Genomic DNA, 26,726 nt, shown 5'->3' with positions numbered 1-26,726 from the left:
GCATCTCAGGCGGTCCCTGTGACAGCGCTGACAGCTGCCTTGGGTTTGGGGAAATTGAGCAGCGCTGCAGCTGCAAACCCCTGCAGGGATGCTTACCCTGTGATGGAAGGGGACAGGGGCAGCGCTGAAGCATGCCCTTCCAGTCCTCCTTCTGCAGTTAGGCAGCGCAGAAGCATGCCGTTGAAGACCCCTTTGTGTATGATAGCCCCTGGTAGCGCAAAAGCATACCGTGTGGGCAGGGGTTGTTGTCCAAGAAAAGGGCCATAGAATATCCATGGCGTCCTGGGTATCACCTGTACCAAAAATAAATAAGCCTAAAAGATAAAACATAAAAAATAAAAAGTAAAAAGTAAAAATAAAAGGTTGAGGGAGCAGAGCTCCCACACTACCTGCCTCCAGGAAGCAGGATAGCAAAAAACTGTCGGAGGAGGGGTTAATGCAGGGAAGAGGGAGGGGAAAGGCTGGGGAGGGACCCTAGCCTTTTTTACTTTTGCTATCCTGCCTCCTAAAGGGAAGAGTGCATTAACCCACTGGTACCTGTGCTGCCTAGGGACGACCGAGAAATATAGGTAGTACAAGTGGGAGTGGACTCACTGTTTTCACATTGCACCGTTGTGGCTTTGCCCATTTGATTTACATTTTGCACTATATGTGTTTTATTTTTATGTTTTTCATGCGCTTCCATTGTCACATCTGTACACATTTCTCTAAAATCAATCCCTTCCCATCAGGTTCACCAAGCCTCAAGGCATCCAAACACTTGGTTAAAATTCATCTCTTTATCAAAGCCTGAAACCGAACACAAGTCTCCAACGCAGTATGTCTTACTCTGCCCACATTGTAAACTCTAGTCAGTTGGCTCCTAATCCCATTGCTCCTTATTATTATATAACTGCAATGTTTGTATCTGCTTCAATACACAGTTATTTTTATTGTTGGTATTTACTCTTTAAAACAGCACAGATCACAATGTATAAATATGAATAAAATACTAACAGTAACAACCAAAACTGAAAGACATTTGTAAAGAACATATGAAGCTATATATAACACTATACAAAATAAGCAAAAATGTGTCGGTGTTCAGGATTCTCTGGATAAAAACTTTGAAATTTGTTTATTTACAATATGTTCCTACATCTAGAAAAAGTATTGAAGTTCTAGTGGGAAAGGGAAGATAAGAGAGAAAAGTACAGCTGGTTGTGGAGAGAAAGCTATAAATGAGCTAATAATGCACTACAAACATTACAAAGATATATATTAATAAGTGTAGGGGTTTAATAAAATAGGCCTCACAGGATGGATACCCCTAGGACAGGCCCCAGGGTGGTAATGGTAAAGGGACACTTGGTATGGTCTGGGACATCAATAGTTAATGGGGAGTATCCCTGCAGTTCGGGTTACAGCCACAGGGTGGTGCATAAGCCTATATAAAGGGGTGCTGCCATGTGCTGAGAGAGATTGAGTGTGGGGATTGCCTCTGGACAGGTTAAATAGGAAGTTTTCATGTTATAGAACACTCTAGGAGTGCCATGTAGGAAGTTATAGTAAGAATAGGCCGCCATTGCCCCTCCAGGACTGTAGAGGGGTTAAGACCCTCCAGCATTACATCAGCTGGAAGATCAGGGCATACAGTGGTTATGCAAGAGGGAGAAAGTCCCTGCTAGATAGGAGAGTCCTAATAAAGGGTGCCTGGGCGTGAGTACCGGGGTGAGTCTTTGTGGAGGGTCTGCCTAGCGTGAGTACCGGGGAGAGCCCTATGAGAGGGTCTCTTGGTGAGAGTACCGGGGGGAACTCCTAGATAAGATCATCTGGCGAGAGTACCGTGGGTAACCCTTTGAGAGAGGTTCTCTACGAGTGGAGAAATGGTGGATGTGCCCTGACTGCATGTATTACACTCCTGGAGAGGTCAGCCCAAATAAAGATCCATCTGTTTCATTATATACCTCGGTGTTCAGCTTATTCATACCCAGGACCACTAACCAAGCCGGTAAGAAGTTACCCCAGGGAGGGGCAAAACTGCCGGGAGTAGAGTGGATCCCCTGAGGGGTTGAACTACAGCATTAAGTTCCCAGGGTGGGAGTTGTAGTCCCACAGAATCATCCCTGGGTGGAGGCACGCCATTGCTGTCCCCCATAGTAAGCGGGGCTCAGGGCTCCTGTTGCGCCAAACAATAGAAGTAGCAGCACTGAATCCGCAAAAGTGGGCTACATAAGTGTAACATATGCAAAGTGATAGATGCAAATAGTGCTATCATTTATATCTTAATAATCCATATATAATCATCATCCAATATGTCCATATACGGAACAAAGCGACAGTCTATAAGACTGCTCCAGTCAGTTAATTTATTAAACGGAACTGCACTGTATTAAAAGGGATGTAAAGGCAAAAAACGATAAACAAGCATATTTGCAATGTAATTCAGTTAGAAATGTTGTACTGTTTCTTTAAAATAACCGATTCTGTGCAGCTGAAGTCACTGTTCATTTCCTGAAGCTGCACAGGAATCCTTTAGTGGCTGGCCAGAAACAAACAGCGATGCTCTTCATTCCGAAGGACAGGGCAGCAGAGCAGAGTTGGTCAACCAACCTATCATGGATTAATGCCATAGGTCAGGGCTGGAGAAGACCAAATGAAAGATCCCGAGAGCAAAGGATAAATGCAGCAGTATTTTGCAGGCCTCTGTCATGGAGGGGAGAACTATGCAGCCATGTTCTACTGGGTTCCAGAGGAGCGAGGTCTTGAAGGTCTCTAGCTAAAGCACCTGTTGCTTAGTCAGATAATCCCGTTCGGTATATTTGGCCAAGAACCTGGTATTTTGCAACCGCAAGGTCTTTTCTTCATCCTGGAAAAGAAATGTTGATGTTGACTTTAGCCAACTTTGTTGTAATGTTTCCCTACATTTTGAGCTACTTTGTCTACATATTTACATAAATATTTATAAATGTATCAATTATAGGGTGGTGGATGTATTATATTCTGTGAGGAACAGTAATTCTATCCAGTAAAATCACTGCTGTTTATTATGAGGTAAGCTACTGAGAAACTGAAGAGTTTGAGTTTTGTTACCCCCCAACTACTCTGTATCTATGTATTAAAGGACATGGAATGGCTAATACAGTGGGGGGTGCCAATATGGTAGGTGGTTCTCAGTGTTGTAATGGATTTATGGACATTTGTTATTGTTCTGGAGGCTTTGGCTAAATAGGCAAACTTCTGGTTGACAGCAACTTCTACTGATAGGAAGGACAGATTTTGTTAAAATTGTCCCCCAAGACAGGTAAAGAGAGAAGTTGCCACAGTGGATTATACTTTTAACTGTACCACCTTTCAAAGAGAGAAATATAAATAAAGCATTATCCGATGGACTTCTATTGAGCTGTCAGCTCTCTCCAACAGTCTTGCATTGAGAATGGGAACCTTCCCTCCAACTGAAACCCTTTATACAACAAGCAGAATACACTTGTGACATAGAGACATGGGACAATTCACTGAATCGGCCCCAATGAATTGTATATGTTGCAATGGTACAGAGCATGACATGCAGCAAGGGGCCACACTTACTGTTTCACAGGCATGCCCATCTATTGACCCATCCATGTCTTGTCCTAATGTGATTTCATCTAAAAAAGAAAAAAATAATGATACCAGATACCAGACAGTAATATATCGTCCGAGATTAATATCCTTTCATACCATATTCCACAAAGGGGGGGGGGTTGCCATTCCTGCACTATAATTGTCTAAAAAAAACAGAAGCTATTGGTTAATGCACTTTTTTTTATTCTTCCTTACAGTGGCTTGGGCTGGGCACTTGTGCAGTATAGTTATTTCTGGAAGCCATACACAATTTGCCTCTGCAAGTCCCACCTTGGAGAAGACTAAAATGGTGCTGCTGGGCAAAGTACCCTGGGACTGTTCATTTTTTTAAAAGTAAAGTTGCCTGACAACCCCAGCCCCTTCCAAAAGCTTCCCCCCGTCATGAACGGCACCATCAGATCCACATCAGCTTTAACTGTGTTTGCTTGAAGTGGTGCAAAATTGGCTGCACAACGCTTCATTTTTCAGCCAGGTACAGTGGTAGGTGCAGTTGTGAGGCTCTCTGGTGGTGCATTTTGGGAAGGCGTTGGCCATCAGTAGGCTTTTATTCTCCACACGCATGTAATAAATACAATTTTGCCACCCCCTGGTCTAATTTGCCATTTTTTTCACCTTTACCCTCTTGCTCCTCTGGGAACAGATGTCTGCTGGTCACAGGTTCGATGCAAGACACAATTTCTGCAAGGTCAGTAAATCCAGGGACCCCACTGGTCTAGAATATAAGAGACAGTAGAGTGACTGTGGGCCTTCAGCTTCCATTGCCTGGGGTATCAGTGTAACACGATATTTACTTACAACCCCTTCCTGTTGTTGGTAAAATTCAAGAGCACTTCGGTCCTGCAGCATCTTTTCAACAACATCCCCACGGTACCATTCAGTGAAAATAAGTTTCCCATAGTCATAGCCCACATCCTGTAGGAAGCAAGAAGGGTTCTATCACAATCTGGGCCAAACTAAAACATGGCGGCAGGTTTGACTTTAGTAACTTACATATATTTCTTGAAATCGATGGAAGTCGGTTGTGCTGAAACGCTGGACAGGGGGGCTCAGGTATTCACAGTATCCGCTAAGCTTGACCAGTTCTAGCTGATTGACCCCCGACACGTAAGACAACCTGCACTGTAGCTCTGCCATGTCTGGGACCTGTGCAAAGACCAACAGCAACTTAATAATGCCCTGAGGAAACTCTAGAGTGGAGAACTGCTACAAATAGGAACATTTTTTATGTTCTAAAGAATAATGATGAGCAAATCTGTCTGTCTCGCTTCGCCATAAAATTTGCAAAACGCCAAGAAAATTCACGAAACGCATTCCCCGCCCGCATCTATTTTTTTGTCGGCCATGTCTATTTTTTGTCGCCCATGGCTATTTTGCCACGACCGTGCCCAATTTTGACCACACCCAATTTGATGCGACCGCGCCCAATTTGACGCACGACAAAAAAAATTCGGCACAACAAATTTTACCACAACAAATTGAATTTTCACGGAAGTTTTGCGAAACAATTCGCCTAAGGCGAAATGCGGAAATTCGCTGCAAATCCATGCCTGCCGAAAAAAATCGCTCATCACTACTAAAGAAGGTAACAATGAGAAGATGCAGAAAAAAGTAAAGATTATAAATGTTACCTTGACTTTTTCTGCCCATGGGTTGATACGTTTCCACAGTAACCACCATCCAGACAGAGAGTCCCCATAGTTCCATGTGTCCCATTTGTCCTGCTGGCCAACATCCACTGCAAGAACAGTACGGGCTCCAAGAGAGTGAGCCACATCGGCTGGGATTGAAGCAAAATAGGGAGTAAAAACAAGGAATCAGAAATAGCGGATAATAGAACAACTACAGAGGTGAAGACTGGTGGATAAGAAAGCAAGATATAGAGGTTTATATCACTCATGATGGAATGTCAAAGTCATGGCTTCCAATAATACAGATTCAAAAACTGAAACATTTAAAAAGCACCTCAGTCTACTATGGTTAAACCATGTTACACACAACCCAGCCCACTGCTGACCTAGCCTAAACTCTGCCCACTATCTAGTAGGCCCAATGCTGTGTTTATGATCTGGCAGTAATCCATATATAATAGACCACTGCGATCAGGAAGAGAGAAAGACAGAGGGTTTAGAGGCAAGGGAGAAATTATGAACCCAGAAGATTGTTCTGTAAACGGTAAACATATTTAAGCAAATAATTAGGCCCTCTATAACTAAGCCTGCTGTATCATCTGATTTGGAGACCAGCGGTATAAGAGCAATAAAGAATCACTTGCCAGAAACAGGTAGTTTGATTAAACACAGGTAATAACAATGCAAGAATATGCACTGACCCATTCCAACTAACCTGGGAGGTTATTGACATAGCAGCCATCCAATAGTAGATGAGAGTCCCGAGGATCACAAAGTGGGGGAAGGTAAGGCGTATAAGAAGCACTGGCACGGACGTAACGCCATAAACACCCTGTAGAAGGAAAAGGGTCACAGCAAGGCACATGATTGTCTCTATAGGGATAGGGGAATACTCTCACCTTCTCTGTGAACTCGCATTGCAGAAGCGCTGATGTCAGTACTGATGCAGAAATATGGCAGCCACAAGTCCTAGCATTGATGAGAAGAATGACAAACATGGAGAGAAACCAGCCTTTAATGGTGCATCCAAACCCATGAAAGCATAATCCATAAGACACCACATAAAGATGGTGCATTCATCCCTATGGCATCTATTTGTAGTGTGTATAAATATCATTTATTTGGTGACTGTGATTATTCAGGTTACCTAAGACACAGCAGCTAAAGGTGGCCATACACTGACCCAAAAAAAGCTGCAACTTGGTCCCTCCAGACCCTGGCCCATGTGAAAAGAAGCCTGATATCAACCAGGCAGGTTTGAAAACCCCATTGGACAAAAGAGTGCATTGCCTTTGATTTGTTCTTCGATTAGGTCTACCACTGTATGGTGTAACCATTGTGTTCATTCGATAGGTCTCCCATTTTATGATCGGACCATTGGCCCTAGGACCTTTGAGCCTTCGTGAGGTCACCAAACAAGCACATTCTTTGGGTCACTTTCAGAAATCTCCATCTAAATGTACCTGAATCTGTCTTTCACCAAACAGGCTTTGCAGTGTAGCATTGAAAGTCGAGCCTGATAAAAGTGAAGTGATAGGATAGGTAAGGTCCAAGGCAATTTTGGGTAAGGATGACAGCATCTACAAGAAATGAATGAAGTTAGGAGAGAAATATCCAAGGTGAACAGGCCTGTTTGTACAACATGGCTTTCCCTCACATAAACATATACTTAGATTCCTTTTGCTACTGTAAAGTTTATTGTACATATACTTGCCATCTGGATTGGCTTCCATTAGGCATGCACAGTGTCAGTGTTCTCTTGCAAGAAAAGCTTAATCCTACTACCCCTCTGCTTTTTCTCAGTGTAACAAAAAACAGGGCAGTATTGGGGTGAAGCAATGGTAGTCCATGCACAAGTGAGCCTATTCACATCAGAGAGCCCTGGAGGTACCACCAGCCTGGCCATGGAGGTCATTTCAGGGTTCCCACGGCAGTTTGCAACAATAAGTGCCTCATACCTGTGGCCAAGAATTCAGATACTAATGCTGGCACAGTGGGCAATTTCCACTATAAAAATAGCAGTCAAAACTTGCACCTGATTCAGAAATATATGTACCTGCAATAGTGTCCAGTTGGATGTATCATGAGCAACTATGACAAAACTCTGAGCGAGGGTGCTATCATGCAGGCATTGTGGGTAAACATGGCAAAGTGTCTCTGAAGCTGCATTCTGCACACTCCTCCTGGTAAGTAAATGTGCTCTTACCATTGCCCATTTACTTGTCCTATGCTTGGTCTGGGCTGCTTTCAGTTCTTCTGCATAAACACCTCCAACCACAGCCCCCATGGACGTCCCTCCAACCATATCCACAGGGATTCCGGCCTCCTCCAATGCCTTTATCACTCCTACATGAGCAAAGCCTCTACATAGAAATAACAGTAGAAACCTCAGCAAAACCAGGTCCGAGTTATATATAGGCATTATGGTTGAACGTGATGGACGTATGTCTTTTTTCAACCCAACTTACTATGTTACTATGAGTACAGAGAAACAGATAGAAAAGATACAGATAGAAACAATAACGGGACTTTATTACACAAGTACTAAAGTTTTTTACCCCAGTATTAGTAATCCCAATTTGAATGTGAATTCCAGATTAACTCTTGGTATTATGTGGACAGTGGCATTCTAAGGTAGGTATTTTCCCCTCAATACAAAAACGTATTCCAAAGATAAATCTCCACTTATTGTACAGCGCTGCGGAATATGTTGGCGCTTTATAAATTAATGTTAATGATAATAACTTAAAGAAACAATGGGTGTGCATCGTACCTTGCTCCACCTCCTCCCAGTACCAAAGCAATGGTATTTCCGGTTAATGCGCGCGCAAGGCGAGAAAAGTCACTGTGACGGTCAGCTTCTGTCTGAAAGACTTTACTATACAGCTCGTGCTGCGAGATGAACCAGGAGGGAAAATTAAAGAGGTAAAATAAATTAAGAGAGGAATATGCAACGAATCATATTTCAGTTGTCAGAAACATTTCCTTCTTTTCATATTTAATACACTAACACAGCTACCCGAAGCATATTTGCACCCTAGCTACACTATTCTGTAAAAAAAAACAAAGAACATAACCATTTAATTCAAATTATCCAAAGATTCTATATGACTTAATCCTTTGAACAAATATGGATATGGATACAGACCATCTTGGTCAGATTTGGATTAAGCCTATGCCTAGAACCATGCCTAATGTGCTACTCACATGACTCGGTATAGCCTCGGTGTCTTACCCTGGTTCCGTTACATGGACTGTATAGTATTTGAGGTTTGTGTATTGCATGATATAGTTACCACTTTGTGTAGAGGCCTCTTTGTAAAGACCCGTCTGGGCGTCTGAATATGAAAGTGTCCCGAGACCCAGCTCCTCAAGTTTATCCATTCCACCGTTCCAGAGGGTGCTGGGCCCTCAGTGTGGTGCAGAAGGACCAGCTGTTTTAGAGCCCGAACCGGAGAGCTCTCAAGAAAAATTTCTAGCTGGGAGTAGAAAGAAACAGATCAAAATGTTAGGTAGAACAAATAAAAAGCCCATTTCAATCTATTACAGATTCGGCATAGTATGCTTCTAGCCATTCTCCCTAACCTATAAATGCTGATACCGCTGTAGGCTACAGAATAAAAGACCAACGAAGATTGCAATACTTTTCTGGGTTACCAAAATGCAAATCAAAAAATTGCATCTTAATCCCAGTTCTGCCCTAAGTTAAATCTGTATCAATACCAACATAATAAATTACTCTGGTTCCTTTATGGTCCATATTGTCACATCTCTCTGTACAGTATCTACACATTTGCCAATGTCAAATTTGGTTCCAAATTACTGACTGAATATTATTAAAGAAGAAGGAAAGTCATTTTGGCATTTTACTGCCAATAGATTAGCCACATTAGTGCAAGCTAGAACGCTATCATAATTCTGCAGAAAGCTTTACCGTACCTGGGTAAGCAGCCCTAGAATCTCCCTCCATTTGTTTAAGATAGCAGCTGCCATTTTAGCTTGGTCTCAGTAGCTTGCGTACTGCAGCTCTAGCCACTGGTAGCTGAGATTGCACATTCTGATGGGAGGGTGAGTGAATTCTTACGAATTCTTAAGGGAGGGGGTATCAGGAGAAGGGAAAGAGGAGATAACTGTGCAGACTTTGGCCCCGGGAATGAAGGATTTTTCTGAGAGAGGAAGTAAGACACCAAAGTACATTTATACACAAAAGAAGACAAGAAATCCTGTTTCTTTTGATAGAGGACTCAGTGCAGCATTACTATGAGTGCTTATGGCTGTAGATACATAGACCTTTCTGATAAAGCTTTACTTTTTACCTTTCCTTCTTCTTTAATACACTAAAATCTGTACTTATGTTACTACACGAGAAAGTGTTTTCTTTGGACTCACCTCCCCAAGTGCTGGATCTTCTCCCCCTAATCCAACCACCAAAATGCAGTCTGCCTGGCGGATACAGCGCACAGTCCAGGATGTGATCAATGGCTCTGTTTGGTATAAGACAATACGATGGAGATCTTCTTGCTGAGCCAGCCAAGTAGATAGCTGGCATTCATGTGTGCTGGAAAGAATCAAAAGTAGAATCCATTATCTTTCAGGGCCAAGGCTTCAGTTGAAGAGCAGGAGACAAAAGGACAATAGCTCCAGTACTGGAAAGCTTGCATTCCCCACAAACTCAGGGCCACCCTCAGTGCACAGGAAAATCAATGCCACTCTCTCCCTTACACACCTTTCTAATGCATGGGCCCCAAGTCGCGCTCTGATGATGTCACTAGTAAGAACCAGAGTCGGGCCTGAAAAAAGGTTTGTTATAACTGACTGATACTGACCTCCCATGACTGATATCAGCAATCCTGACTCTATCAGAAAGCTTACCTATAGCATTCAGGGCATGTTTCAGCTCCAGGGTAAATGCAGTCAGAGGAACCTTACTGTTGCAGGGTAACACACACACTGTGCACAGGTTGCTGGCAAGATTACCTGGGTCTGTGACAGAGAGAAAGAGGGGAAGGGGTGGTCATAGATGGTACCAACTGAGCTTTGTCCATATGCTTGCTTAGTGGAGCTCACCTATGTATTCTCCCTGTGGTTCCTGTAGGTTTCCCAAGACTTTCTGGCTTAAAAAATGAATCAGTCTGGTTACAACCTGCAATCATAGATAAGATAAGATAAGAAGTCTTTATTTCCCTTTCCTTATCTCCACTTTGTTTCTCCTTTGCTGTTATTTAGATCCAATAAACAAGGGAATCTAAAGGTTTCTAATAGTAATCACTGAGGCCATCACAATATATAATGATCATAAGGAAATTATCATGGGCATTGTTTGGTGGACCCAACTTGCAAATTATAACCTTATAAATGGTGTGTTATGATGTCTGAATGAAACACAAGGGTTCCCTGTTCTAGTACAGTTTGACCTGACTCCCAGCTTGCACTGTACAAACCCCAGAGCCTACTATTAATCTTTAATCCTTGGCCTTTGGCCCTGTGTTTATATATTATCATGGAACTCCTCAGTAGCATGTAACATACATACAATGTACAACAGGGTGTATTTCCTATTAAGTCCGATAGATAGGTAGATAGGTGGATAGATAGATAGATAATAGATGATAGATAGATAGATAGATGATAGATAGATAGATAATAGATAGATAAAAGATAGATAATGGATAGATAGATAGATAGATAGATGATAGATAGATAGATAGATAGATAGTTAGATAGATAGATAGATAGATAGATAGATAAAAATGTGTCTCTATGCCTCCAAAACTTGCCTCCAAGCCAGAAATGTAAAAATGGCACCTACTTTGAGGCCACTGGGAGCAACATCAAAGGGGGAGGTGACCTATGTTTGGCATCGTTTGACTCCACCAAACTCAAGCTCATCTCCATAATTCCAAATTATAATGGACAACCAACCAGATGACCAGTAGTGCATATAGAGAGAACGGGCCCTAGTTCTAAACATTCGTGCAGTCTCTGGTCCATAGAGTTATCCATGCACAGTAGCATTTAGCCTTCTCAACAAAAGCCCAAAGTGTCACAATATGATCTCTCGCTCGTATCCAATTCAGAATCATTGGGCGTGGTGTGCGGGTTACCTGAGGGTATCTCTTTTTGATGTAGGACAGTGCTCCATCTGGTACTTTAGCCAACTCCGAGTCTCGCACTGCATGGACCGATGTGGCTCTTGGCCTGTGGGTTAAAGCCTCCACCTGTGAAAACCAAAAGAACTTGAATGGAAAGGAAGAAGCTAAATAGAACTTGCAAATGAAGATGAATAAAACTACGGAGAGGTGAAATGGACAAATAATGAAAGATTTGGAATTGTGACTTCAGCCTGGAGTCTCCCAAACCATGTACCCACCATTCCAATCAGTTCTCCCCGACCATGTTCTCCGACCACACATTTCTTCCCATCTGGGTGCTGGATAACAGAACGTAAACGCCCGTTCAGGGCAATGTAGGTACAGTCAGATGGATCCCCCATTCTACAAAGGGGTAATTGAAAGAGAAGAGAAATCAAGATTAAATGGACAAGCAGATAGCGCTGGGCTAGAGGGCGGATGGGTTGGACTTTTGTCTAAAAAGATGTTTTGACCCATGTGACTACATCCAACTTGTAGGACGTGTTCTGTTAATCTGACACCATCCAGCAACAGCTTTCATGGAGTTTAGCAATACACATTTATAAAGAATCACTAATAGCGCCCTCCAGTGTACAGAATGTGGTGTACATAACACACACACATATATATATAATCTGTGCAAGCCAATGGTACAGTACACATGAGGGGACTTTCACTTAGAGCAAAATGTCTGTATGTAGAGAACTGAGTTAAAATAAAAAAATAATATCTTATCTAGTATTCAAACCTAAAAGAACACTAGTATTTAAAGCCATCTTGTTTTTGATTGAATAAAGTTTGGCTTTTGAACACTAAATATTTAATAATAGTCGTGAACATTTTTGCCTTCTGTAATATTGTGTTCCATTATTGAGTTTGGGGGTTATATAATAAAAGCACTAAGTTTGCCCAGGAGCAGTAACCCATAGCAACCAATTAGCAGGGAGAATTTATTAGTTACCTGTTTAAAAGCAGGCATCTTATTGGTAGCTATGGGTTAGTGTTCCTGTGCAAAGTAAGTGCCTTTAATTACATTTGGGGGTTAGAATTTCATTCTTATTATCTTTACCTATAGAGTTCCTTTCCTGCTTCAACTCCCATCCAGTCAATAGCAAAATCCACCTGCCGCACAAAGGGAGAAACCCGACGAGCAACAGAGTGGGCAACTGTGAGGAGGACATGTGGGTGGGAGCGCAGAATCCTATAAAATGAAAGGTTGCAGAAATAAACAAAGAAGAATGGGGGAGTCGATGAAAGAATAACAACTAGAATGTTAAGAGAAGAACAGTAGCACATCATGGTCAATAGACAGAAGGAGAAGAGAGAAATAACTGAGAAAGGAAATAAAAAGAGAAGCTGGCCATAGGGATGCCACCCAGTTGGTAACCTGGTAAAATAGTGGTCAAGGCTGGGGCCAGTATTACTTATTTACCAGCAATGTATATGTAATGTACTTTCTAATGATCTCTTGTTCTGCCCCTGGTCCTCCCCATTTTCGACCTTTTTGGCCTGATCCCCCAAAAACCTGCCCTTCAATACCATCACACCAGCAGTCAACTCCATGGGTCCTCCTTTTGCGTCATTGGCCCCCAGCCCTATGTCATTGACAAGCCCACCTTCGTTATTGGCCCAGCTTTCCCCCCTCCTTCCATGAGCAGGCCCGTATTTATTTTTACAAAAGTGGGCAACCCTATCTGGCCAAGATCATCATTGTGGTAAACCAGCATTTTAATCAGACTGAAAGTTATCCCATGGCGGTAAGTTCAGGTGAATTTATCTATGCAACCCTATTAGTTAAAAAACTACACGACTACATGCTTCTGTACAGAGTTTCTACAACAAAGATTGGCATAATTAAATATTAGGCCTTGAGTCTCTGAACAGCCACACAGAACCCACAACTATACAAAGTACTATTTGTTGGATTGGGGGTTGGTTTTTGAGAGCCCTAACAAAATACAACCTTTATATGAGATATGAACATTATACTATAACTAAGCATAAATAAAACAAACAATAAAGTGACAATAACGCAAAGGCTGCTGTGAGACTGACTGGTAGAAGTGAGCTCGGCTCAGGCATAGGAACGTGCTGTCTTGTATGGCTCTGATTGTAAAGATCAGGGGCTCCCCAGTAAGAACCGTCAGTTGTCCTATCATCTCTCCTGGGCCTGTCTCAAAAACATAGCAGTCTTCTCGACCAGTGACGCCCTGATATACATGGAGACATCCAGAAAGCAGTAAGTGCATTCCGACTCCCTGAGAAAGAGAGTATGGGAAAAATTGGGAAAAAGGTAAGTAAGAAGAAATGGAAGGAAAGACAACTTCAAGGAGTGAGTATAGAATAACTCAGTGCCATAACGTCACCCATAGGTTACAGAACCCAGAGCAAAAAATGAGGCATGGGTAACTATTGTGGAAGTGAGTAGAACAAAGAGCATATATAAAGTAGCCACAACAAGCATTGACTCCTCTGTATCACCTGCTCCCCCTTCCGGGCAATAACCGTATCAGCTTTGGCATGATGAAGAGTCACCCTGTCATCCAGCAAGCCAACATTCTGGGAATAGAAGGACATGTGTCAGCGACAGGGCAACATGGAGGGGGAGTGGGAGTAGGAAAGCAGAAGAAAAAGAGAAATGGAAATAGGAATGCAGCATGTGGAAAAAGGTATAAATAATAGGAATAGCGGAAAAAGGGAGAGGTTAAGGAAAGTGCATACATGGGGGCTACAAGAGAGAGCAAGAGGGAGAGGAAAAGTAAAGAGGAAGGTTTCAAACCAGGTACAGCTAGACTTCAGGCAGTTCATGGCCACAGGGTCACAGGCTATACCTAACATAGATTTTCTTACCTTCAAATTCAACAATTGTGCCATCTGCTTCTTGCCCGATTCTATAAGTTTCATCCTCTCCTCTCTGGCCTTTTCGCTTTCGGTCACCAAAGGCCTTGTATTCTGTAAAACACCAGATATAAAATGAAAGCCGTGCCTTTGTGGGTTTCATCTGGGCTCTCCAGTTTCCTCCTCCGTATCCGTATGCTTTGAATGTGGAAGGGTCCTTAAGCTGGCCATACACGCACCGATAATAACATACGAAACCTCGTTGCGTACGATATTCGGTGCGCGTATGGCAAGTCGGCGAGTCGACCGATATCGCAGGAGGCTGCTGATATCGGTCGACTCACCGATCGGGCGGGTTAAAAGATTTTTATTGGGCGCCATAGAAGGCGCCTGAGCAAAATCTGCCGTCAGGGCTGAATCGGCAGAAGGAGGTAGAAATCCTATTGTTTCTACCTCCTTATCTGCTGTTTTAGCCCTGAAAGGTTAGTGGCTGATTGAACTTTTGTGCGACCAAGCTCCACTTGGGTAGACAAAGATATGAATGATTAGCCATCGCTCTAAAGCAGTGAGTTTTAGATTATTTATTTTATTATTATTTTATAATTTACCTGGAAGAACACTACCAATTATTTAGCTGGAAGAACACTACTTGAATAACAGATCAGATTATTAATTACAATAACTTAAACCTTCCATTCAGCACTTTCTAGATGTTGCCTAGATGGCAAATACACAAGATTTTGGGGTAAACCAAAACTTTCCTCAATAACAGTGTCCACAAAATGGCACCTTAAAGAGTGAAACCTTGACAAATGTACATAAGGTTCCTCTGTGGGTGTGTGCATTCTGTTTATCAATCATAGCTCACCCATGGACACCGTCAGACAGGCAATACATTCATAGATATTATCGTTATCTGACAGAAATTTTCTAACCTGTCCGACGGAGTAAAATGATACAAAAATACAAAAATTATTCGGAGCCAACACATGGTTCGAAAACCATACAAAACTTTGTTTTATACGATTGTCTTGGTACGTGTATGGCCAGCTTAATCCTGCCTGCAGAGGGTAGAGCACATAAAGGTAAAATAAACAGCATACAACATACAGTGATTGGGAGGAGCCTACCGTAGATGAATTTGGCTTGGAAGTCTCATTGTCATGCAATGAATCAAAGGCCTGAGATTGTTCCAACTCACAATCCAGAGAGCGCCAGAAGCCTACAGGACAAATAGATATAATGCAATGAATTCCTCTCTAACTACAGAACTAAAGTCAGTTCCAGTTCCTAAAATGTTTTCAATAAAACGCACAGTAAAATGTCACTTAATTGATTAGCACTTCATTAACAGGCATATACAGATTATTGTTACAGTATTTCTAAAAGAATAACCATATGACTGGAACCAGTTTAATGGCAGATAAAGAGAAAACTCTGGCCATAAGCACTCACAGAACTGCTGCTCTGAGTCCTCTGTGAAAAGAAACGCCACATTTCTTTCCTTCTATTCTGTACACATGAGTTATGGCATTAGACTTCCTTCTCTCAGAAAAATCCTTCAGGGCACGGCACAAGCCTGCTCAGTTTGCACCTCTCTCCCTCTCCCCCTACCTTTTCCCTCCTCCGTCTCCCATCCCTGCTGTAATCTGAGATAAGAGCCATTCCATGGAACAGCGTGCAGGCAGGGAAGTGACATCAGACCAATCTAAAATAGCAGCTGCTATCTTAAACAAACAGAGGGAGCTTCTAGGGCTGTTTACTCAGGTATGGTTAAGCATTTTTCGTTCTAGCTTGCACTATTGTGACTAATCTATTGGCGATAACATGCCTTAGTAGCTTTCCTTCTCCTTTAATCTGGAGAATTAAATGTAGGGTTTCAATAGGAAAGTAATACTGGACCAGACATGCTTCTGCTAGGAGACATGGCATTGATGTTCAATAAAGTTCCACTGAGGTGGAAAGTGAATTTACCATTTAATATATACAATCTTTTCCATGACACTGACCTGAGGAACGAGCCGACTTACTGCTCCCCAGCTGTGGCGCTCTTCTGCGTGGGGGGTTCTTTTCTTCAAGATTACACATATCTTCTAGGGGACCAGAAATGGTAGAGAAGTAAATAGGACACAATGCAAATGCCATTATCATGTTCCTATATTGTAAATATTGCAGTGGTACCTAAAATAGCGCTTAGGCAACCTTTATCATTTCCATAGCCCCTGTACTAGTATTCCCTAGCAGCTAATGAGCTACAGATAAAGCCAACATACTGTAGCTATTCCCTTGTACTAAGCATAGTATAGCAAAGTAATGAGCAGTGATCCTGAGAAATTTTGATTGACTGACCACTTTAAATGATCCCTGCCTGCAAGATTAGGGTTTGAGACAGCAACTACCCACTAATGGGCAATTACTTGTAAGTAGTGAGGAACTTCTTCAGGAATTATAGTCTCACCTTCGTTATGCGTCACACTTCTTAGCAACCGTGGGCGCTTTGGCTGTTGAGTCTGAGCAGGATCAGGCTTTTCCTGTGGGAAACATAATGATTATGGTACCTGGCCAATATCATACAGTAAGTAAATACAGGTTTGTGAGCAGAGCTGGGTAAGGAGGTACTGGGGTCAAGGTAAAGTTGGGCTTCTCTGCCCAACCCGCTTACCCCCACCAATAGTAAACCTGTTCCCTCACTCTTCACCAACACCCCTTCCTCAACCCCAACCCATGCATGCACAACTGGGTTTTTATAAAGATAATGATAAGTTCTTCAAATAAGTTAAAACCGTGTTCCTTGTTGGCAAGTTACATCAGCCCACTAACTTCACAGAGCCAGTACCAAAAGCCTCCAGATTATTGTCAATTCCGCAAGACTAAAGTTCTCACTCACAGGTTGGAAGAGCTCAATGGTCAGGCCCAGGTAGTGGTGCAGAGCAAGGAAGGTGACTCTCTGCAGGCGCAGTGCAATGATCTACAGTATAAAGACAGCAAGAGACAGCTGAAGGGGCTCATTCCCACATTTCCTCCTGTAGTAACATTTCACTATATATCAACCCAAATCTAACACTCAGGAGATGACAAAGAAATGAAAAAATGGTAAATGAAAGAAGGGTAAATGTTAAAAGACTACAGCACAATGCTTTGACCCATATGCTTGTGAGAGCAATGTTGGATTAAGAACACCAACCTTGTTACTGGCATTTTAATACCAAATCCAAGGACATTTTAGGGCAAACCCTGATTCACCCCAACTGTGTTGCATTATGCTTCAGTCCCCCCCAGACCCCAAACATCAAGGGCCACCCATATTGCTGACTGGTTGCCAAGACTGCCTAGGCATATTCAGAGCAGTTGGTATGAATATTATATTCAAGGAGGGTCATCCCACCACCATCATGCTCTTAGTAGTAATTCATGCTATGACAGAGCAATGGGCATAGAAAAGCTTTTCTACAGCAAGACATGCTCTTAAGTTAATAACATAAGAAATCCTAATGCAAACATTTGCAGCTTAAATTAAATTGTAGTTGTGTGGCATTGAGGTGGTGGGTATAGAAGGGGCGCTACAGAATTGGAGCATAATATATAAAATCCCCAGGATGGTCTTTATCCCCTTGGCATCTATCCAGCAGGAGGCAACTGGATTTGCAGTTGAGTAGGCCAATCTCAGCTCCAGGCCCTGCTAGATATCTGGACTCTCGGCTGCTTTCTCAACCGCCCTTTTAAAAACCCACCAATGGCTGAGATCAAGCATTACCTACATCAGCTAAACTGCTGCTAAACTGCATTTATTCTAGACCAGGAGGACAGAGTATGTCAGTATAATGCTTAGCATTAGATTCCACCTGTCCTTTATCACTATGCCACTTTGATTCCACCTCCAATTCTTCCCACAAATAAATGCAGTTTGCCAGGATATCCAGATAAAATGGAGGCACTTTGGAAATGCCTCCACAGAGTAGCAGAGCCTGGCACAGACAGAGCCCATATTCCCTTACCTGCACCGTGCGAACCAAGCTCTGTGGGTAGCTCTTAAAGATGGTGCAAAATGCCTCTACGGGAAGCCGCAATAAGGTGCTCTTCTCAACAGCTCTCGCAGTGACTGTACGGTATGGCCGCTGGTGTCCCTGTATAGTGATAGGCCATTTTATTATATATCATCTGTCTATAAAGTATCAACTGCACACTTCTAAAGAGAACTAATTTGATCTAAATATCATTGGTTTATGCTGGCCCACCTTGAGCATTCATGTAAATAGTGCACCTCTATATTAGCCAGTCCTCACATTAACACTTTTGCTAGAAGCTATTATATAGTATCGTGGACATGGCATTTCGTGACCAGTCAGGAATTCGTAAAAGCAGAAGGCGTAAGATAAAATACTGGCTTTTTCAAACGAAATAATACTTTCCATTATTAAACTGACATTTAAAAAAAAAGATACTCCAGGGAAATGTTCAAGCTTCAATGTATTTTCCCTTAAATGGGGAACTCTGCCTTCTGAAACAAAATTTGTTAAACACAGAAACCCCTAATATACCTATCACTGTAATCTGCTACTTCAAAAATATGTATAAATACCACTTTTATATGCTGAAATCCAGCTGAAAACAGTTCTTGTCTTTCTGCATCATTTGAAATCCTGGCAGGGGATGAGGGACTAAAACACTGATGTTACAATTTGTAACAACTTCTGTACAGCTTACAGACAGCATGCAGGAACTACATAACCCACAATGCATTGCACTGTGATGTTCCTTTCCTTATTGACAGCACGTGTGCAGGGAATTGTGGGATTTGGAGGATGCAGCCTGAAGGCAGGCAGAGGACAGTCAACACAAAATGTGTGCTGCGTATCTGGGCCTTAAAAATAGTTATATACCAAGCAAGATCAATACAAATATTCACAAATGAATCTCTCATACAATCACACTCACCGTTAGCACGTCCAGGATACTGAGAAGACTGTGCACATTATCCCCTTGGCAAATGGATTTCATATTCCATGATGTTCCATCCTAAAGGAGATACAGCAACACTATATTTTTTTATTTCCTTATATAAGGCTGACACATTTCTGCTTACAATGTAAGGATCACATTCACACTCACTATGGTCCAGGGCCAGAACTAGGGGTAGGCAGAAGAGGCACTGCCTAGGGCACACTGATGATGGGGCAGGTACCTCTCCTGCCTACCCCTAGTCCTTGTGTGGTGGGGCAATGACCTCCGCCCCCTGTAACCCCATTGCACATGCGTAATGTGGTCACCAGGGTGGGGGCGGGGAAGGTGCAGGGGCAAGGTGGTTGAGTGGGTAGCCTAGGGCACCTGGGCAGCTTGGCCCACCCCTACTATGGTCCATTTAGTCAAAATCCCATTAATTTGCCCATATGGTTCTGGAGTGTAGGAGGAAACCCACACAGACACAAGGGGGGAACTCATTGCAGAAGGGTTGAATGAACCGGTTTAAGGGCACATTTCAACCTGTTTTGGTGCAACACTGTGTGGATTTCTCCATCTCTTATTATAGTGAGTTTCTGCTACTGTCTGTACTAGTAAGTCTACATGGCTCTGGGTATCAGCAAACTGCAAGGAGGAAAACTCAATCCTAGTCCTAAAATATCTTTTCTTTGTTCTTCTAAGGCAGTACTAGTACCAAACCAAGTACCGTGTAATCAACCTTGTCTTGTGTTGTCTACAATATAAGCTATAATTTATATGTATTGCATTAACATGAGAAAAAATAAAAGATCCCGCTGCCTTTTCTTTCTGCTATGATAAAGGTTACAGAACCCTGACCTAGAGGGGGACAGAAAACGATATCAGAAAGGCATTTGATCTTGGCTGACATGAGGAAGTCCTTGGAGGACACAAATGGGGTTATGTATTAAAAGGCACCAAGTTTGCCCAGGAGCAGTAACCCATAGCAACCAATCAGCAGGTAGCATTTACTGATCACCTGTTTAAAAGCAAATGTTTTATTGGTTGCTATGGGTTACTGCTTCTGGGCAAATTTAGTGTCTTTTATTACATATGTCGGATAGCCTCTATATTAAGCATACTAGATAGGTGCTACGAATAAAATCTACAAAAAAGAAACCTAAAAATAAAAAAATGAGATTAGCAAAATGTCTCACAGGATCAGTCAGTGACAGCTCCAGCTTTCCCTCCAACACAATGTAAATACTGGAGTCCGGTTGCCCAGGGCAAAACACGATTTGGTCAGGATCGTAGTGTTCATATACTACATGCTGGCAGAGTGCAAGGAAGAGAGGCCTCTCAAAGTGACCAAGGACTCTGGGATTGAAAGAAAGGGGAGACAGGAAGGAAAATGAATATGCTGAGAAAAAAACAATATATTTACCCACTGAACTGTATTTTATGATTGATTATCCATATTGGGGTTTAACATTTATAAATTTGGAAAGAATTGATACAGGGTTCCAATAAAGCTGGCAGCCTTCAACCATTGGATTATGCTGCTCCCAGTGTTCCCTCACATTCAAAGTGAGGTCTTTTTGCTTCAAATTGTCCAGGCAGCCGTATTTGGATATTACCTTTAATGTGAAAATGCTGTGGCCCAGAAAAGATCTTGCCCCAAGGGAACAATTGTTTCTGACACACCGTTCTGTTAATGGTTAGCAACATCCAATTTCAGTATTGTCCTAAAATATGGCAGCCATGTTTGCTGTTTGTTTGTTTTTGAGATAAGTCTAAGCAGTCTTCATGTGCTAAAGAAGGTTATTCATAATACAAATAACATAGGTTCTCAAACATTGGGGCTATCCCATTGGAGGCCTAGGACAGTGCGAAGTGGTAAAGGACATTTGGAGATTTGGTTGAAGGTTGGAGGTTTATCTGCCAAGGTTGAAGCCTACTAAAGGCAGTTAATGGGAACAGAGACTACTAATGTGAATATCTGTAGTAATAAGTCAAATCAACTGGACTTGCTGTGTTTTTCTTCCAGGAAGGTCTTTGTACAAGTCATTCTGAATTGAGAAAGCCATTTGGATGACTGGCGAAACATCTTCAACACCACAGCAAGTCCAGTTGATTTGGCTTATTACTACAGATATACATTTACATTACATTACATTAACATTTATTTATAAAGCGCCAACATATTCCGCAGCGCTGTACAATAAGTGGGTTACATACATTGGACATACAGAGTAACATATAAAGCAATCAATAACCGATACAAGAGGTGAAGAGGGCCCTGCCCAAAAGAGCTTACAATCTACAAGGAGAAAGGGTTGAGACACAAGGTGTGGGAATGGGCATGACCAGAGTTGTGAGAGGTGGGGCACAGGGTATTGCTAAACTAGATTAGGGTAAGCCTCTCTAAATAAATGTGTTTTTAGAGATCTCTTGAAGGCAGAGAGATTGGGAGAAAGTCTGACAGTTTGTGGGAGTGAATTCCAGAGAAGGGGGGCAGCCCTTGCAAAGTCTTGAATGCGAGTGTGTGAGGAGGGAATGAGAGAGGAGTTGAGGAGCAGGTCAGTAGAGGAGCGTAACAAGCGGGTTGGATGGTACCTAGAGATGAGTTCAGAGATGTAGGGTGGGGCAGAGTTATGGACTGCTTTAAATGTGAGGGTCATCAGTTTGAATTTTATCCTGGATGGTAGGGGAAGCCAGTGCAGGGATTGGCAAAGTGGCATGGCAGAGGAGGAGCGGTTGGAGAGGTGTATGAGCCTGGCAGCAGTATTCATTATGGACTGGAGAGGGGACAGTCTTTGGAGGGGAAGGCCAATTAATAGGGAGTTACAGTAGTCCAGGCGAGATATTATAAGAGAGTGAATAAGAATTTTGGCAGCATCTTGGGTGATAAATGATCGGATTTGGAGATATTTCTTAGGTGAAAGTGACATGATTTGATAAGTGATTGGATATGAGGGGTGAAGGACAGGGCAGAATCAAGGATAACCCCAAGGCACCGGGCCTGGGAAGATGGGGTGATGGTAGAATTGTTAACCGTTATAGATACCTCGGGAACAATGTGGGCGTTGGATGGGGGAAAGAGAACCAGTTCAGTTTTAGAGAGGTTTAATTTCAGGTAACGTTGGGACATCCAAGTGGAGATAGCGGACAGGCAGGAAGAGACGCGAGTTAGAAGCTCTGGGTTGAGATCAGGAGAGGAAAGATAGATCTGAGTATCGTCAGCATAGAGGTGGTACTGAAAGCCAAAAGAACTGATTAGTTTGCCAAGTGAGGAGGTATAGAGAGAAAATAGTAAGGGGCCCAGGACAGAGCCTTGAGGAACCCCGACAGAAAGAGGCAAGGGAGAAGATGATTCCCCATTGTAAGAGACACTGAAGGATCGATCTGAGAGATAAGATGAAAACCAGGATAAGGCAGTGTCACGAAGGCCAAGAGAGCGGAGAGTCTGGAGGAGAAGAGGGTGATCCACAGTGTCAAAAGCAGCAGAGAGATCGAGAAGTATTAGTAGCGAGTAGTGTTTTTTGGCTTTAGCCGAAAGGAGGTTATTTGTTAGTCGGGTTAGAGCAGTTTCGGTGGAATGTTGTTGTCTAAAACAAGATTGTAGGGGATCCAGGAGGTTATTGTCAGAGAGGAATAGCGCCAGTCGGTTGTATACTAGGCACTCAAGCAGTTTGGAAATGAATGGGAGAAGAGAGATAGGTCGGAGGTTAGTAGGATGCATGACCAGGATGAATGAGAATCTTCACAAACATATGCTACTGTGAATAAGCAAGCTGCTTAACTGTTACATTGGGTTTGAGGTTCTACTGGTGCAGGTATAGCCCCCCAACATGTAGCTAGGAAACTGCTCTGCTTAGATACTGTAGTAGACTGGCAAAAGGTCATTCAAGAAAAACACAGCAAGCCCAGTTGATTTGACTTTTTACTACAGATATACCATGACCCGGATGAATGAGAATCTTCACAAACATATGCTACTGTGAATAAGCAAGCTGCTTAACTGGTACATTGGGTTTGAGGTTCTACTGATGCAGGTTCTAGCCCCCCAACATGTAGCTAGGAAACTGTTTTGCATAGATGCTGTAGTAGACTGGCAAAAGGTCAAGTCAAATTTAAGTGATAGGTAGAAGGTAGAGGTTACCGCAGAACTTACCTGACACTCTGCAGCATGTACAGTACATCAGGGGGCAGTGTGGGGGCCAGTGGCTCAGCTGCCGGCTTTAGGAGAGGAACAGGGGGAGGTTCTGTGTGATGGACTGAAGGTGATTCCCATTTCCTCCTCCGAATCCTATAGGAGGAACCTCATCAGTTAATACTGGCCCTGTCACATTTATCTTTGGCATCACTGCTCTCAAAAGCCATTATAACACATTGGAGATCACAAGCTATACATCTCATGTTTATAAGTGTGTCTGGTCTAAACAGGCCAACTTCATCTGCTCATGTCTCCCCAGCTTTACAGCCTGTGAATTAGATATGCAAACAAACCCTAAGCCCAACCCTTTGGTGCTCCACTGCTCACCTTTGCCTGATACTGAGCACTTTTGGCTTCTTCTGTAGCTGAGACAGAAAAAGAGACTGCGTGATGACAAAGGCTAACAATGAATAGGTTATTCCTAGACTCGCACTCTAAGCATGCAAAAGTCAGACAAACCCAAAACTCAGAATTTAGATTTACCACTACAACATGCAGTTGTATTTAGCAAAATAGGTTTAGCCAAGTGTGCCAGATACTTCATGCAATAAAGGTGGAGCTCTGCTGGCACAGTACCCAACAACAGGGGTAGTTCACCTTTAAATTAGCTTTTACTACGACGTAGACATTGATATTCTGAGACAATTTGCAATTGGTCTTCATTTTTTATTTGTTATGGATTTCAGTCCAGCAGCTCTCCATTTGTTATTTTAGCAGCTATATGATGCTAGGGCCTTATTTACCCTAGCAACCATGCAGTCATTTAAACAAGAGATGGGAATATGAATAGTTGATAAGTAATAAAAAGTAATGACAATAATAATATGTTTGTAGATTTACAGGGCAATAGTTTTGGCTGCCGGGGTCAGTGACCCCCATTTGAAAGCTGGAAGGAGGCAGAAGAGAAAGGTAAATAAATTATAACAAAATAAATAATGAAAACCAATTGCAAAGTTGCTAGGAATCATTATGTTACATACTAAAAGTTAACCTAATGGTGAACCACCCCTTTAATTAGCACAAACCCACCAACTCCAAATCCAACAGCTTTATCCGCACACAACCCCACAGCTCCATCTGCACCAACTATCTCCATCTGCACCAACACTATCAGCCCATAAACTAGCAGATACCATAGTACCAGAGGTTGGTCACCTTTTGTGGCATCTTCGGAGCTTGTAGCTTTGGAATATCAGTAACATGGGGATCTAAGTTCAATAGAGAGATCAATGGCAGTAAGTTTACAAAACCAAGTCAGGAACTATGGGATAAAAAGGGGGTGTCGTGCAATAAGGAATACACATTCTGTAGAATCAAGCAGCACAACAGTTTCTATTCAAAAGTTAATAAATGGAACTGGCAAAGGGGCCTGGCGTGCTGTCTGGGCTGCATCACGGACATTACTAAGACGACAGTTGTGTAGAACGAATGTTTGCCATCAGTATCATGTTATGTACTAATTATAGACAGATATTAAATTACAACAATGTTGTTGTGATACGTTGGGCATTAACATCCTGGAGCTCCCCCAAAAGTAAATACCATTTATTTGCTTCTTACAGAATATTTTGAATTGCCGAGTGAATAATAAAGGTGCCAATACTCACCCGCCGTCCTTCTTTGTAACAACCACAGGATAAAACACAGAAAGCAGACTCCTCCCATAGCAAGAAGCCCCACCTCCAGAATATGAAGCATGAATGTGTCATTCTAAAACAAAAAGAATATGCAGGATAAATCACTTTATTGATTATGACTAGAGATTACTTTGTTTCTATCTCCACTCGATTTTACTAGGATACTATGCTTGTTCAAGAACTCATCCAGGCCCCTCTTATAGGCATTAACAGAATCTGCCATTACCCCATCTCTAGGAAGGGCATTCCCCAACCTCACTGCCCTCACCGTGAGGAACCCCCTACGCTGCTTCAACTGACAGTTCAGTTCCTCAAGCCTAAATGGAGGGGTGTTGACTCTGGTGGCCGGGTAAGCTGATCTTTTCAATGGGATATAGAATGACACTGCCTAGAGTTACACAGCTTTTTATCCACAACCCTCCCCCCCCCCCCCCAGATCCTCCTCCACTAAGGATCCCCTAACACACTACCATTTACTGTATAGTTTGCATTTATATTATTTCTACCAAAGTGCAATCAACATTAAACCTCATTTTCTAGTTTGCTACCCAGTTTTCCAATCTCTGCAAATGGCAGCATCCTGAATGGAACTTAATATCAGCAAAAAAGGAAACTGTACTTTCAATGCCCACCTCCAGGTCCTTAATAAACAAATATAAAAGCTACTGGCAGACCCCTGTGGTACTCCACTAACAACACTAGTCTAACCAGAAATATTATGTCCCAGAAATTCATATTCCAGTCTCTCATTCCCACCACTGCCTAGTTGCCAAGATAAACAAGACCCTAGCAACCAGATAGCTACTGAAATTCCAAACTGGGGAGCTGCTAAACTAAAAGCTAAATAACTGGGAAAAAACTACAAAAAAATAAAAAATGAAAACCATTTGCAAATTGTCTCAGCATATCAATGTCTATATCAGTGATCCCCAACCAGTGGCTCGTGGGCAACATGTTGCTCCCCAACCCCTTGGATGTTGCTCCTAGTGGCCTCAAAGCAGGTGCTTATTTTTTAATTTCTGGCTTGGGGGCAAGTTTTGGTTGAATAAAACCCAGTGTAAAGCCAAACAGAGCCTTCTATAGGCTATCAGTCCACATAGGGACTATTAAGTAGCCAATTATAGCTCTTATTTGCACCCCCAGGAACATTTTTCATGCTTGTGTTGCTCCCCAACACTTTTTCCATTTGAATGTGGCTCACGAGTATAAAAGGTTGGGGATCCCTGGTCTACATCATCCTAAAAGTAAATTTCAACCCCTCTAACCCCCCCAGTAGCTTCACCCCTAACAATGGAGCCCACCCCCCAGCATTGGCAGCTATTCATACAGCTTCATATAAATATATTAATGATAAAGCACTCACATTTATACTGAGCACTGGCTCTGGCACTACATACTCCCCATCCCTATCAGAATGAGTCTAGAGATCAGTATTATGGGCAGGCTGAGTCGGCTCCCCCTCCCCACACACACTATGCGACACAGTGTAACTAGTAGCCTGTGACTATGTTGCAACATTCAGAGCGACCTTCCCCGACCCATACACAGCAGCAGATCGGTTTACCCCCACCCCCCCCAGCCGGTATTGGGGCGCTCACTGTGGGGCTGAAGGAGCCCAAATCCTTCCCCTGCTTCCCGCTGTCTCTCACCGGGGCCCCGCCGCCTGGGCTGCAGGGTGAATCGGCTGCCATTGCCCGTCCTGCCCGGGTCACCCTCAGCCTACTTGGCTCAGCTTTCCCTTCTGGTGCCCGACGTG

At 42.7% G+C, this 26,726-nt stretch overlaps 1 protein-coding gene across 3 annotated transcripts; it reads right to left on the bottom strand.

The window, feature by feature from the left end:
* Positions 1-911: 911 nt before the first annotated feature.
* Positions 912-26,726, bottom strand: pnpla7 (patatin like phospholipase domain containing 7). 3 transcript variants are annotated; one of them, XM_031899336.1, is made up of 33 exons: positions 26,620-26,726; positions 24,941-25,043; positions 24,489-24,541; positions 23,661-23,698; positions 23,292-23,426; positions 20,335-20,494; positions 19,136-19,216; positions 18,196-18,324; positions 17,088-17,168; positions 16,659-16,731; positions 16,210-16,293; positions 15,331-15,422; positions 14,213-14,314; positions 13,844-13,921; positions 13,418-13,620; positions 12,432-12,563; positions 11,602-11,725; positions 11,336-11,449; positions 10,299-10,374; positions 10,104-10,214; positions 9,958-10,021; positions 9,621-9,789; positions 8,528-8,710; positions 8,005-8,123; positions 7,438-7,594; positions 6,695-6,747; positions 5,947-6,200; positions 5,232-5,380; positions 4,594-4,746; positions 4,399-4,515; positions 4,216-4,315; positions 3,568-3,626; positions 912-2,848 (listed from the first exon to the last, which is right to left on the bottom strand). In XM_031899336.1, exons 1-33 carry the CDS (start codon positions 26,659-26,661, stop codon positions 2,759-2,761), a joined length of 3,678 nt encoding a protein of 1,225 aa, XP_031755196.1. In that variant the 5' UTR covers positions 26,662-26,726; the 3' UTR covers positions 912-2,758. The 3 variants fall into 3 exon arrangements, with proteins under 3 accessions (XP_031755196.1, XP_031755197.1, XP_031755198.1); XM_031899337.1 differs by lacking the exons at positions 912-2,848; positions 3,568-3,626; positions 4,216-4,315; positions 4,399-4,515 and having other exon boundaries at positions 4,600-4,746; positions 5,947-6,063; positions 6,131-6,200; XM_031899338.1 differs by lacking the exons at positions 912-2,848; positions 3,568-3,626; positions 4,216-4,315; ... (1 more) ...; positions 4,594-4,746; positions 5,232-5,380 and having other exon boundaries at positions 6,022-6,200; positions 6,695-6,811.

Source organism: Xenopus tropicalis, chromosome 3 (assembly GCF_000004195.4).
Source record: "Xenopus tropicalis strain Nigerian chromosome 3, UCB_Xtro_10.0, whole genome shotgun sequence".
In the NCBI taxonomy this organism is placed as follows: Eukaryota; Metazoa; Chordata; class Amphibia; order Anura; family Pipidae; genus Xenopus; species Xenopus tropicalis.
The sequence above is the reverse complement of the archived record's forward strand: the minus strand, read 5'-3'. Positions and strand labels throughout refer to the sequence as shown.